The sequence below is a fragment of the Quercus suber genome, unplaced genomic scaffold (genome assembly GCF_002906115.3).
Source record: "Quercus suber isolate HL8 unplaced genomic scaffold, Cork oak 2.0 scaffold_243, whole genome shotgun sequence".
Lineage (NCBI taxonomy): Eukaryota > Viridiplantae > Streptophyta > Magnoliopsida > Fagales > Fagaceae > Quercus > Quercus suber.
This window is the reverse complement of record NW_027069700.1, coordinates 84,946-96,939: the sequence shown is the minus strand read 5'-3', so window position 1 is coordinate 96,939 and position 11,994 is coordinate 84,946. Positions and strand designations below refer to the sequence as shown.

At 33.0% G+C, this 11,994-nt stretch overlaps 1 protein-coding gene across 1 annotated transcript; it reads right to left on the bottom strand.

Annotated features, from left to right (window-relative positions):
* Positions 1-5,118: 5,118 nt before the first annotated feature.
* LOC111997267 (sesquiterpene synthase 2-like) lies at positions 5,119-8,127 on the bottom strand. The gene is made up of 7 exons (XM_065780659.1): positions 7,945-8,127; positions 7,568-7,832; positions 7,100-7,472; positions 6,186-6,404; positions 5,958-6,096; positions 5,621-5,869; positions 5,119-5,510 (listed from the first exon to the last, which is right to left on the bottom strand). Exons 1-7 carry the CDS (start codon positions 8,065-8,067, stop codon positions 5,217-5,219), a joined length of 1,662 nt encoding a protein of 553 aa, XP_065636731.1. The 5' UTR covers positions 8,068-8,127; the 3' UTR covers positions 5,119-5,216.
* Positions 8,128-11,994: the final 3,867 nt, after the last annotated feature.

Sequence of the window (11,994 nt, the reverse complement as noted above, 5' to 3'; positions counted from 1 at the left end):
ACAGCAGGGACACCATTCCAGTACCAACTCAAGGACTACCAATCCAACTTGTACCAAAAAAAAAAAAAAAAACAATTTTAGCTTTAGTGACAATCGGTTGGACAACATCAAGGAGGACGGCCATATCAGTTGTACCATTTAAGCTGAAGATTGAGGTAAAATAATCTAGAATGATGCCCTCCACAACTTTGTCATCATCCTGCTAGTTCCTAGCTGAGTCGCAGAGGCCTTGGATGAGATTCCGTTGTTTGCGGTTTGAAGCTTTCTGGTGGAAAAAATTGGTGTTTCGGTCACCATCAGTAATCCACATGCTCCTTGATCGTTGATGCCATATCATGTTCTCTGCATCAAGCCAGGAATTTAAAGCTTTACGACCCTCATGAATCTCATCCTCATTACTGATAGGCTGTCTCTCTAAGGCTTGTAACTTCTTAGTCTGTCTATCAACCGGCCTCCCAACATGGCCAAAATTAGTTTTATTCCACACTGAGAGCTTAGTACGGCAGCTATCAAGATAGTTGGTGATTTGGACTCCATCGGGTTTGTATAAACCTTCAAGCCAAGCTTCTTGAACGACATCGGCACAACCTAGGAAAATAAAAGTTAGGATGTTAGGTGTTTTGTATAATGGTATGCTATAATAGATAAAATAACTTTTAAGATGGTAAAATGAAGTTTTTTGAAGAAACCGGATGTTAATGCTCTAAACGCAGAAAAAGAAATCAACACACGTATGCTTTGACCCTGTACCTCAACACGCTTTTTGATCAGCAAATTTGGACACTTTCACCTTCTTCTCTCTTGAGTTTTCTTCTCTCATGATTGTTTTTGTTAACCAAGCTTATTCCTCACCTCTGCCACCACCGTTTCCTCTCCAGTAGAAGAGTCCTTTGACTACCACTTCCCCAACAACATTTCCAATCTTTCATCCTCCTATGATAGAACCAATCTGTAATTGCCAATGCTTTCCAGAATAGGACTTTGGGTAACAAATTGAACTTCCATTTGGGTAGGTAACACAGAGAGAGAAAGAAAGATGCATCTATTTCTGTCGAAGATGATCACTCACTAGTTCAAGCATCATTACTTGGTAAAGCTTGAACTTGAAAGAATGAAAAGGAAACGGTCTCAGCATTAAAAAAAAAAAAATGAAAAAGAAAGAAGAAGATGTGAGTCTTACAACCAAACCCTGTTTAGAGATTGGTTGTGGGCCTTGTATAGTGTGGAAGGAGATATTGATTGCTCTCTCTAGCATTTTTTGCTCTAGAGGTAAATTTGATATTGGATTTTCCTTATGTTTAGACTTTGGATTGAGGTTTTTTTAGGTGTGTCTTTGATTGTTTATGTTTACTATTACTCTTTTTTGTTAACCGAGCTCATTCTCCACCTAATGTCTCGAGTTGTGGTTGAATGATACAAGCTTGATAAATAGTGTTAGGTTCTAAAAGTTTAGAATGATTGGTAAATCGTGAACACACAAGAACATACAAGCTGCAGAAAGAAGATTTCAGAATTTGCCTGGTTCGATCGATCGAAGAATAGGCTCGACCGATCGAAAGTCGTATTTGCAAAATTTTAATTAAGCCTAAACAGCAGTTCAGACCCACTAAGGATTAGGGTTTCAAATTTACTTCTCCCAGTATATAAAGGAAATCCTAAGCATGTTTTTATAAGGCTTTTCAGAAAGAGAAGAGTGTGCCTCTTTTGTATTTAGGGTTTTGTACCTAAAAAGCTTTCTCATATTTTCTATCAATGTTATTACTTGAAGAATCTCAAGATCCGTTGTTGTAGAAGTTGTTGTCTTCTCTAGTTATCAAAGGTGCTGATGATGTAAACCTTCAAGGGTGGTCTTGGAGTCACAAACAGGAGAATTTGTGTTGCTAAACCTTTGAGTAAGATCTCAAAGTTACAAATGTGGGTGTTTGTGTTTTGCAAAGGCCAAAGAAAGAAGTAGTCCGTGGACACGAAGCTATTATGAGGTCGTGGTAGTAAGTTTTCTACTCAAGGTAGCAATAGGAAGTTAGTGGTCTAAGTCGCTATTATGTAAATTTCAATTCTTTCATAGTGGTTTTGCTGTTTTACCTTGAGGATAGTTTGGTTAAATCCTCTTCATGTTTTTTACCAGTTTGGTTTTTCTGTGTCATCACATCTTTGTGTTTTTTATTTTTCGTACTTTACATTGATATGATATATTTGTGTTAGCCTCATGGTTTTAAAAACTGGACCGGACCAGCCGGTCAGACCGGTTCAACTGGGAATCAGCATCAAATCTGGTCCAGTTATGATAAAAAATCGGAAATAGCTTAAAACCCGGTAAATAGTAATAACCGGCCGGTTTAAGCTGAGAACCGAAAAAACTGGAGGTCGAACCAGTTTTGCTATGGTGGTCTGTCCTCTCGCTCTCACGTTACAATTTCGGTCATTACCAGCAAAAATCAAAATTCAGCCGGAATGTATTTCTCACTCTCTCAAAGAAAAACCAGTACTGCTTCTCAAAAAAAAAAAAAATTCGCTATTATGTAAATTTCAATTCTTTCATAGTGGTTTTGCTGTTTTACCTTGAGGATAGTTTGGTTAAATCCTCTTCATGTTTTTTACCAGTTTGGTTTTTCTGTGTCATCACATCTTTGTGTTTTTTATTTTTCGTACTTTACATTGATATGATATATTTGTGTTAGCCTCATGGTTTTAAAAACTGGACCGGACCAGCCGGTCAGACCGGTTCAACTGGGAATCAGCATCAAATCTGGTCCAGTTATGATAAAAAATCGGAAATAGCTTAAAACCCGGTAAATAGTAATAACCGGCCGGTTTAAGCTGAGAACCGAAAAAACTGGAGGTCGAACCAGTTTTGCTATGGTGGTCTGTCCTCTCGCTCTCACGTTACAATTTCGGTCATTACCAGCAAAAATCAAAATTCAGCCGGAATGTATTTCTCACTCTCTCAAAGAAAAACCAGTACTGCTTCTCAAAAAAAAAAAAAAACCAGTACAAGTTCACCTAAAATACTACTAATATAAAGGAAACGCACACACAAACTTGTACAGGTACGCCGTACGCCTAAAAAACCAAGCGAATGGAGGCCAAAAATTGTTCAGGAGAAAAAACTCATGAATATTGCTCAGAAAATGCTGAAGTTTCAGGTGGAAACTTCCTAATTTCTCATGAGGAAGACAAACTGACAAAGCAGAAAGAGTGATGAAAACGAAAAGATGAAAAGAAAGATAGGAAAAAAGAGAAGGGGAGAAGTCAAAAAGACAAAGAGAGGGAGAGAATATTGAAGAGGGAAATTCGGAAATGAGACTTTAGCAAAAAGTGGAAAAGAAAAGAAACTTTTTAAGTCCAGAGAGATGTTTGAAAGTTTGAATAAATGTGTAGTGGGTGTGATATAAACGTGTGAGTGTAGGATAGGTGGGAAAAAAGTATCATGTGGGTAAATATATTGTTACCCATTGGTGACTTTCTTTTGGTTATTTGACAAATTAAAAAATAACTAAAAATGTTTGGTAATTGTTACACTTTACCTTTTTATGGTTTTTTGTTTTTGGTTGAATTTTGTTAAGTGGTGTCCAAAAGTTGGTAAGTTAATATTTAATGTTTTACTATTATTAAATTTTTTAGTTAAAATGACTAGTTATAAAATTATTTAATTATTTTTATAATTAATAATTATTTATTTATTATTTATGACGTCATCGGTTCGACCACCGGTCGGACCATAAAACCGGTAAACACTCCCTATTCCGGTTCTTTCACCATACCGGTTTTTAAAACCATGGTTAGCCTAGATCTGATAATTTAACTAAGTAATCACTTGGCTAATTAACTAAGTTAATCTAATTGTGTTTTAAGGGGGTCTAAAAACAAACAAATAGCTAATTTTTTAGCATGATGTGTTTGAAGATGAGTTATAGATATATGAGATTTGAAGAGAGACAAGAGAGGGGATGGCATAGATATATAGTTTGTGTGATTTTTACAAAACTCTAAAGTTTTGATCTTTTTTTTTTTTTTAAATGTATTTTTTGTTTCGAGGTGGTTTAAAGAGTTTTTTTTTTTTTTTTTAATAATTATTTTATTATAAACGGTTAAAGAGGTCTAACTGAGGGTATTTCATGCTGTTAGATAATAAAGTGATAAAGTCAAAATAAACCTAGCCACAAATGGGTTTATAGTTTACCATAATTTCTATAAAGTAATTAAAACAAAATATTTAAATGTAAACAAAATCAAAGAGATATTTAGCAGAAAATAAAAGTCAAGATTGCCATGATTTCCTTGACAATGTATATGAGGTAACTTGTATGGCATAAACACAACACAAGGAAAAAAGGGGAAAAAATTCAATGTTGAAGAAAGAGAGATTGTTAAGGACAAAGCCCCGGAAAAAAAAAAAAATCAAGGTTTTCATTATCAGGTTCCATTGGTTGATGATTCTAAAGAAAAGATGATGGTTCCATTCGTAGATGTCTTGATGGCATAAACAAAACCTAGGAGGATAATGGTTGTACGCAATTATTTTTATTTTTGATATGTTGCAACACACTATTAAAAAGGATTATTTGAATTTTATTTGTTGAAGTTGTTACGTAGATTAAAGAATAACTATTAGTTAAGGATTTTTTTAATAAGGAAAAATTACTTTTTATTTTAAATAATAATTATTTATAAGAATTAAAAAAGGAAAGATTCTTTGTAATAAAAATGCAACTATACAAGGGTTGGTTATTCATAAAGTATAGTTATTGTTATTTCACTAAAGGTTCTATTATACCAAATGGTGCTAATTGTGTTTACAAAGAGCTTTCTTAACCTCTCAGTTACCCTCACTTCCTCACAGTATACAATAAACAGTAGTGTAGGGAAGCAAAAGATAATAACTTAATAATTATTAAGATAAACTTTACATACCCACCCCCACTAGAATGGCACAATAATTATAATCTCCCACAGAAATATAGCAACAGTAAATCCCATCATCACTATAAACATAGTGCTACATTATTAAATAAGAAACCAACAGTTTATCTGGAAAAAAAAAAAAAAAAAACCAAAGATTTTCCTTTTATCTTCAATATAAATGGGCCATATATATATTAGAACATCAACAGACTTGGATCCTATTCAAGTCCTTTATTTTATTTATTTATTTTTTTTTTTTTTTTTGATGGACAAGTCCTTTATTCTTTATGCAGATACTTATTTTGTCACCCCATTTATATTGGTATTGGGTCTATAAGCACTGATGCAACATTATCTTTCATCTCTTTTCCAACATGAGTGTAGCTATCCCCTTCCTTGTAAATGACATCTATTACTCGTGTAAGATTAAGAACTCGCATAAGTAGAGGCATGGGAACAACAGTAGGTCTTATACACTCCTCATTAATGTCCTTCCATGCATTAGCAACTTGCCTGTTGAATTCATCATGGACTACTTGCTCTGAGACACCATGTTGCTTCATGTAACATTCGACTGCTGAGGGAGCATGACCTCTCTCTTGCTCAAACTACATACAAAGTTTTTCAAAAGGGTAAGTAGAAAGTTGGAAACACATATGAAATAGACCTCTCACACTAGCTTGTGAAACTTGATAAGATTTTTTAATCACATATATACCTTATGTGACTTCATGTCATCCACGAGTCTACCAATTACAGATGAAGCTGTAATAATCTTGGGGTTGCTGAAGATCCAATCAAATGCCTCTTCTGTAACGATGTCACCCATGCCAAGGAAAGAAATAGCTGTGAGCATAGGGTAACCAGAGCTTTTAAGTGCAACATGCATATACTCCTCCATTGTTGGGATGTAATTTTGGTAGAACCATTTGGCTTCATCAAAGTAGGCCCGAACCAAACGTTTCATCTAAGGTTTAAACAGCATGAATGAAATAAGTATGTAGCATGAAAAGTAGGAAAAAAAAACATGAAAAGTTAAGTTGCTTGACGCTTACAGCGTCTTTTGCATAGCTAACACGGTATGATCTTTCTTTCTTGGCCAACTCATTTTCAATTTCTTCGAATACATCAAAGAGTGCACGACAGCATATTTGCATGTATTTTGGAAGTTGATCTATGCAGCTAATATCCCACCTGAAAATATCATGTACTAATTACAAAAGTTAGATTGACATTATACATCATAGTCTTAACATATATATTAATTAATTCAATATATGAACCTCTCAATTGCTTCTGTGAAGGGTTCGAGTTCTTCAAGTGTGCCATAAGCATCATATATATCGTCTAGAATAGATGTCATGGAAATAACTTTAGTTAATATTTTTCTACCAAGTGAATATTGGGGCTCAAAGTAGACCGAGACTATCCAAAAGTAGCATTCGACAATCCTATCTCTTGCAAAAGGTAGCTTCGTTGCAAAATCTAAATCTTTCCACCACCTACAATTTGAATATAACAATTAATATTAATTGATTGTAAGTAACCAAATATTTATAGCAAAATGCTAGGGTTGCTATAAATTTTACTACAAAAAACGAATAAATTGTTGTATCAAGAATATGATTACTACCATATACCACTTCAACAATCTAATAAATGAATTTTGAATTAATATTTTGGGTAAATCACAACTTACACACGCACCTATGTTTTGGCCGAAATTTAAGTTGCCTACCTATACTTTGAAATTTGACACTTTACCCACCTGAGGTTAGTTCAATTAGATTTTCTTAACCACTTCTTTTAAAAACATGGCTAAATATATGGTTTTGCTTCACTTTTATGTTTCTTTCCTCCAAAACCATAAAAAACATAAAAATACAAGATCAAATAATATAAAATAAAATAAAAAATCTAGTGGAATACTTACATCATGGGATTTCAAATTACAAGTAGGCAACTTAAATTTTGGTCAAACTTCAGGTGCGTAAAATGGCAAATTTTAAACTATAGGTAAGTAACTTAAATTTCAGCCAAATTACAAGTAGGTAAATTGTAATTTGACCTATTTTTTAAATTATTTGTAACACGTTATTTTGCAAGGTTTATATAGTAAAATCTATAGTATTCTCTTCATTATTTCCAAAAATATTCGTACTTTGTCTTTTTGGATCATGGTTTTAGAACTAATTACCTTGTGATATAACTAAGTTCCTCTTTGTGCAGTGACTGCACTAGATTGAAATCTAATATTGAAAGCTTGAGCAGAACTTTGTTATGTGAAGCATCTTGTTCATAGAAAGAAATATATTGCCGAGCCTCTAGCCGTGGTATGCCCTTGTGCAAGGGCTGCTTTAGGGCACAAGTTATTTGTGCTGCCAATGGATTGCCTATAAGGGATGCTGTGGACTTAAGGTGAGTGGTAGTGAACTCAAGGGCCTCATCAAGAATGTCTTCTCCATGCATCCTCAGATGTGTAGCTTCATAGAAGGCTAGCATGCCTTCAACGTTACTGGTCAAGCTTTCCTTGAATTGACCATCTTCGTCTTTGAACTTTTTGAAAACATCTTTTTAGCAAAAACCAAACTTATTTAATATATATATATATATATAATCTTTAACTTGCTATTACATGAAGAAATTAATCATACTCGGGTCTTACCACATGAAACCTTAAATCCTTCTTGGCGTAGCAGTCGAAAACTGAGGGAAACTTTGTAGAGATCAACATCAATTTTGTCGTTAAAAGTCATGTATATATGTTCTAGAGCATCTTGGATTTCTCTTTCAAAGTGGTAAGCGACGCCGAGGCGCTGGAGTGCATCAATTAAGCCTAGCTGTTGTGAAAGATGACCCATGGCAAAGAGCTCATTTCTCACCTCATCTTTCAGCTTTTCAACTTCACATACTTTACGGAAATGAATATCCTACACCATGAGTTGCATGAACAAAAAATTATATTGTAACAAAAAATGCTAAAAATATTACAAATTTTACTACATAATTTTCATAAACTAGGGTAGCAAATAATCTTGTTACCCTGTCCTCAGAAGTATTGCTGATGACACGGTCACCCCAAATGTTTGGATGGAAATTTGCTATTCGGCGAACAACCTCTGATTTGGCATTTTGGGATGGAGCCCTTGAGACTTGGATAGACATTTTTTTTCTAAGTTCAAGGAGGAGTCTAAGTTTTGAATGGTATGATAGGATTTGTTCTCTGTGAACTTTTTGAGTGTGATGTAGAAAGCCTTCAAGGCCATGGTATTTATAAGCAATGGAGAGAAAGGTAGGTGAGTGAGCTTTATGAAATAGATTAGAAAAGTCAATAAAGTACAATTTCTTTATGCATATTTTTGTTTGATGAAACATATAAGAGATCTAGAATTCAATTTTTACCTACACCAAAAATCAATTGATGTCTTGAAATGATAGAGCTAATGTCTTGGGACGATAGAGCTATTATTAGGAGTGGACGCTATAAGTTAAAACTCTCTTTAATAATTTTTTTTTTGATGAAACATATGTCATTAGAATTATCATTTAAGTATAATGTTTTGATGCACACTTAACCTTAAATATAATGAAACGTGTAATTAGAATATATGACCATTTGAGTACAACTGTTTGACTAACAGCTAAATATGTTGAACGTGCATATATCTCAATTGAATAGAGATAATGGACACTGCACATATTCTATATGCCAGAATTCACGTGGTGAAAAAGATGGGGAGGGTGGTAGCCGTATTGATATGACCCAAAATTTTGAAAAGTCTACTTATTCCAAAAATAAATACGTTTATTTATTTATTTTTTTTTTTTACTTTGAAAAGTCTAATTATAATAATAAATTATTAATTTCCTTGTACCTAATTACGAGCTATCCCTCTCTCTTCCATGAAAGAAAAGAAGGAAATTTTATGTCCCTTGTATTCAAATATAATCAAAGGTTAAGAAAACAATATAATCAACAGTTTAGATATTTAGAAAAAATAAAAAATTATCTCATAAAATAATTATTAGCATATTATAGAAATAAGACTTTGTTAATGTTTAATTTTAATTCAATCTTTCTATATTAAATTTAGAAATTTAACTTTATTATTCTAAAAAGTTTAGAGGAGAAAATTGATAATCTCAAAATATGAAGTTTTCACTTATGTTGTAGTTGCATTTTTATACGCCTGTACATGTCCCTTTTGAGCAAATTTTTTTGGTTCTACACTTGGCAATGCTTATCTCTGCTTATATAAGCGAACTAGATAATGCACACTTACTATGTGACAATTGATAAGATCATTTATGTATATTTTTAGTTACTTAACTTATTTAATGAGTTTTGTGACTCTATTTAAATAATGTATATGGATGGTTTTATGAGTCAACATGTAGGCCAGTGAAAATTTCTCCAAGTCATCTTGGAAGAAAACTTTTTCCATACGTAAATATTTATTTATTTTTTAAATCATATATAATACATATTTACATATTTGTTTATTAGAAAAAAAGAGGAAAAAAGTGTTACTTGATTCAATAAAAGTAGGTGGTATTACCAAGAGTCTTATAACTCAATTGGCTAGCATTTCTTAGTGTTTTCAATGTAGATATTCAAGGTTTTAATCCTTCCTCTCACAACTATTGAATTATGAAAAATAAAATAAAAATAGTAGTATTGGTTATTTAGTTAGATTGCTTCCGATTCAATTGCTAATTGAAAACGATTTTGTATTAGCTATGGTTTCAAATACATTTTTCCCCATTTAGACAGTAAATTAGGTAGTATTCAAAACTGTTTATAATTTTTGGAGTAAAATATAATTAGAATAAGTTGGATAAATGTACTAAATTACAAACAAATTGAAAGATTCAATGGTGTTGTGAACTTTCAATTATCACTGCCTTGTAACTTAAAGTAGGTTTAAATATGTGATTTGGAGGTGCTAAATATAATCCTGGAATGATGACATGACGTAGCTCTTGGATTGCAATGGAGTTGGTGCTAGGAAGTTTCTCCATATATGCATGCCTGCATGAGGGATGAAGCTTTCTATTTTTTTTCTTTTTTTCTTTTTTTGGTTAAAAGGAAAATTCATTCAACTAAAAAAGAAACGCAGCAACATCAGAGTTAGGACATAGCCTAACATGGTACAGACCATACAAATCCGAAAGATAACAGTCACGCAAACAGGGAGGGGGTATTGTAATACATTATATCAGCATCAAGCTGTTTGTTTCCTACTCTAGCAAAACCATCAGCACAGCAGTTTGTTTTCCGGTAACAATGCATCACTTTAACTTGCGGAACTTGAGAAATTAGAAGCCTGCAGCTAGCCACCATAGCAGATTTTACAGCGTTAGAATTACTAGAATTAGTCATCAATTCAGCAATAATTTTAGCATCCAACTCAATTTTTAGAGCATTGATTTGAAAATTTAGACACATGATCAGACCATCCCGTAAGGCCCAAAGTTCAGCTAGGAAACTCATGCCATAATAAACTCGTGCATGAGGCCAAACTCGTGCTATCCATGACATTAAATAAACTCGTGCTTTCTGTGAAATTAGATTAACTCGAACATGAGGCCAAATGCTGGGAAGGGTGTCGGTTTTTCTTCAGGACAAAACAAGATTGTCAAACTTTGTCTCCTTCCGCAGCAAAATATGAATCTATGTATAGACTATGACCCGGTTTGGATAGCACATTTAGTTGCGGCACATTTTCAGTTTCATGTTTTGGACTTTTTTTTTTTTTTTTTGCCACACTTGTTGACTTTGGGGGACAAAATTCACTGTACGTGTACTGTGTGTGCACTAGTCACGCACTGTTCACACAATATTTAATATTAAAAGTGGGTCCCACAATACTATTCACACATTTAAAAATTATTTTGCTACAGTGTTTTCAGCAATAATCAGTTTTTATCAACTTTCAGCAACAATAAGTGATATCCAAACGGACCCTATACTCTTTTTTTTGGCTCCTTTTTCTATACTATTCACTTACTGTATACCTCGTACTAATAAGTCTATCACTTTTTTTTTTTTCTCCAAAATAAGAAAAATGAGACTGATCAAGTTGACACTTGACACAGAATAAAAAAGACAAATAAATAACTTAATGTCAATCAAACATCATTATAACTTAACGTAAATCCTTGTTATTGGTCAATTTTTTTTGGGTTTTATTTTTTTTTTGGTTAGTAGTCAAAAGTGCTAACGTACATGTGCATTAATTATCTGCCTGGGGGTATTCCTGTTCCATTACGTGAGCTGCGTAGAAGTCTGCGTGTTTTCTGATCTTTCTATCACAAGGTGTATAAGGACCTTCGTTCCAGAAGGACAAATATTTCTTGTGCTTGGTTCTTCCAGAGTTTATCTAGCATTTCTGGTGGTATTAAGGGTATATTAGTGTGATTTAGAGTTAATTTGGTCATCTGGGTTATCTTTAGGATATTTTGGTAATTTCTATGGAATTCAAGGTTAATTAAGTAAATTTTGAGGTTTTGAAGTTAGTCTGATCATTTTAGTATTATTTAGGCTTAACTAGTAAGTTGTCCGTGCGATGCACGGATAATTTTGTAATATTTTATGTAAGATGGTTTTGGATAATATTGTGTATATATATTATAAAGAAAAAGGAAACTAAATTAGAGTAAAGAAACATATACATTTTAAGGTATTAAAAATTAGTTTAGTAGCTTCATTACATATTTGTACCCTTCTTAACTTATGATTTTTTTTTATTTTTTTTTAAATCATGAAACCAAAAATAAATGCAAAAGAGTAACGAGACCATGAAAATTAATAAATTTGTGTTCTGTTCACATATTTCATACCATGAAATGAAAGTTTGTCCAACTCTCTGACCGTCTTCTACTTATCGATAGTGCGACATTATGACATGGTTTGGACAAATGTGTATGTATGTGTCTTATAGATGATTTAAAATTGAACCATGGTAGAATATGGTTTCACATTGTGCACTAAATATTCTCTCTACTTATATACCCAAAACAAAAACTATCCAACCAAATTACCCACCCCAAATTTTAAAAAGAAAAAGGAAAAAAAAAAAAAAAAACCCC

Excerpts from the sequence above, each read along its gene's own strand:
- LOC111997267 (XM_065780659.1), bottom strand. The coding sequence starts at position 8,067 with ATGTCTATCCAAGTCTCAAGGGCTCCATCCCAAAATGCCAAATCAGAG. Across the intron at positions 7,473-7,567 it reads AGGATTTAAGGTTTCATGTG|ATGTTTTCAAAAAGTTCAAA; the intron begins GTAAGACCCGAG and ends TTTGCTAAAAAG. Across the intron at positions 5,511-5,620 it reads ATGACATGAAGTCACATAAG|TTTGAGCAAGAGAGAGGTCA; the intron begins GTATATATGTGA and ends CTTTGTATGTAG.